Here is a 1,984-nt window from a genome sequence, read left to right as displayed (position 1 = left end):
TCACCACCTACACCATCACCATCACCACCACCACCATCACCACCACTACCACCACCACCATAACCACCTACACCATCACCATCACCATCACCATCACCATCACCACCATCACCATCACCATCACCACCATCACCACCATCACCATCACCACCACCACCATCATCATCACCACTACCACCACCACCACCATCACCATCACCATGATCACCATCACCATCACCACCATCACCATCACCATCACCACCACCATCACCACCATCATCACCACCACCATCATCACCATCACCATCACCATCACCACCACCACCATCACCACCACTACCACCACCACCATAACCACCTACACCATCACCATCACCATCACCACCATCACCATCACCACCATCACCATCACCATCACCACCACCATCACCACCACCACCACCACCATCACCACCACCATCACCACCATCACCATTACCACCATCACCACCACCATCATCACCATCACCATCACCACCATCACCACCATCACCACCACCATCACCACTACCACCATCACCACCATCATCAGCACCACCATCATCACCATCACCATCACCATCACCACCATCACCATCACCATCACCACCATCACCATCACCATCACCACCATCACCACCACCATCACCACCATCACCACCATCACCATCACCACCACCATCACCATCACCATCACCATCACCACCATCACCACCACCATCACCACCATCCCCATCACCACCATCAACACCATCACCATCACCATCACCATCACCATCACCACCATCACCATCACCACCATCACCACCATCATCACCATCACCACCACCATCACCACCATCACCATCACCACCATCACCATCACCATCACCACCACCATCACCATCACCACCACCACCACCATCACCACCATCACCATCACCATCACCACCACCACCACCACCATCACCATCACCATCACCACCATCACCATCACCACCATCACCACCACCATCACCATCACCATCACCACCATCACCATCACCACCATCACCACCAACACCACCACCATCACCATCACCATCACCATCATCACCATCACCACCATCACCACCACCATCACCACCTATACCATCACCACCACCACCATCACCATCACCATCACCATCACCACCATCACCATCACCACCACCATCACCACCATCACCATCACCACCACCACCAACACCACCACCATCACCATCACCATCACCATCACCACCACCACCAACACCACCACCATCACCACCACCATCACCACCATCACCACCACCATCACTGTTATTCACCATCCATTTTCTGTTGTAGCAAGACACCTGAGACAGGAACTTTATGAAGAATAATGGCTCATTCAGCTCACACTGTCAGAGTGTGAGAGCACCAGGAGCCACATCTGGTGCAGGCCCCTCCCTGATGGGACCCTCCTGAGTCCTGAGAGGTGCAGACGATCACACGGTAACGCATGGCACCTTGTGACACCCAGCTGAAGTGTCTGAGCGTTATCCCAGGGGGGGCCCACCTGAGTGTTGTCGCCAACAGTGTAAAAGGGGCACTGCCAGGGAGAGGGTGCTGTCGATTCTCCTGGAGAAGTTTGCCTTCCTGGCTTCCTGATAGGAACTCGGCTGTTCCCACTGTCGGAGAGGTCCTCGCTGTCGCTAAGGAGGCTGCGGTTCTCTTTGGGGACCCTGGTCCCCACCTTGAGCATCGCTTCCTGGCTCCAGTGCTGACCCTCAGCTGCTGGCACAGCTCCTTCATCCCGCTGGCACCGCCCTTCTAGCTTCCGTCACCGACCTTTGGGCCTCCCCAGAGGGCCACCTCTGTGCAGATGTGTAAGACATTGTCATGGCTTTGGGCCTCCAGCTGGACTCAGGCAGGACATTGCCGTGGGATCCAGCTGGGTTCTTTGGGTCTCTAGTGCTCAGACAGATCTCTTGCGCTCCTCCACATGTGCTCATTGGGTGGATAT

General features: G+C 55.1%; 1 protein-coding gene across 1 annotated transcript; it reads left to right on the top strand.

Moving 5' to 3' along the window:
- Positions 1-828: 828 nt before the first annotated feature.
- LOC134475641 (uncharacterized) lies at positions 829-1,734 on the top strand (the record flags this gene model as incomplete). Its single annotated transcript, XM_063246756.1, has 1 exon — positions 829-1,734. A coding segment is annotated over one exon (498 nt), but the record flags the coding sequence as incomplete, so codon positions are not given.
- Between the last annotated feature and the right edge of the window lie 250 nt (positions 1,735-1,984).

This window comes from Cavia porcellus, unplaced genomic scaffold, assembly GCF_034190915.1.
Source record: "Cavia porcellus strain 051 isolate PalLab524CR breed Dunkin Hartley unplaced genomic scaffold, mCavPor4.1 scaffold_4, whole genome shotgun sequence".
In the NCBI taxonomy this organism is placed as follows: Eukaryota; Metazoa; Chordata; class Mammalia; order Rodentia; family Caviidae; genus Cavia; species Cavia porcellus.
This window is presented reverse-complemented; position numbering and strand designations above follow the sequence as displayed.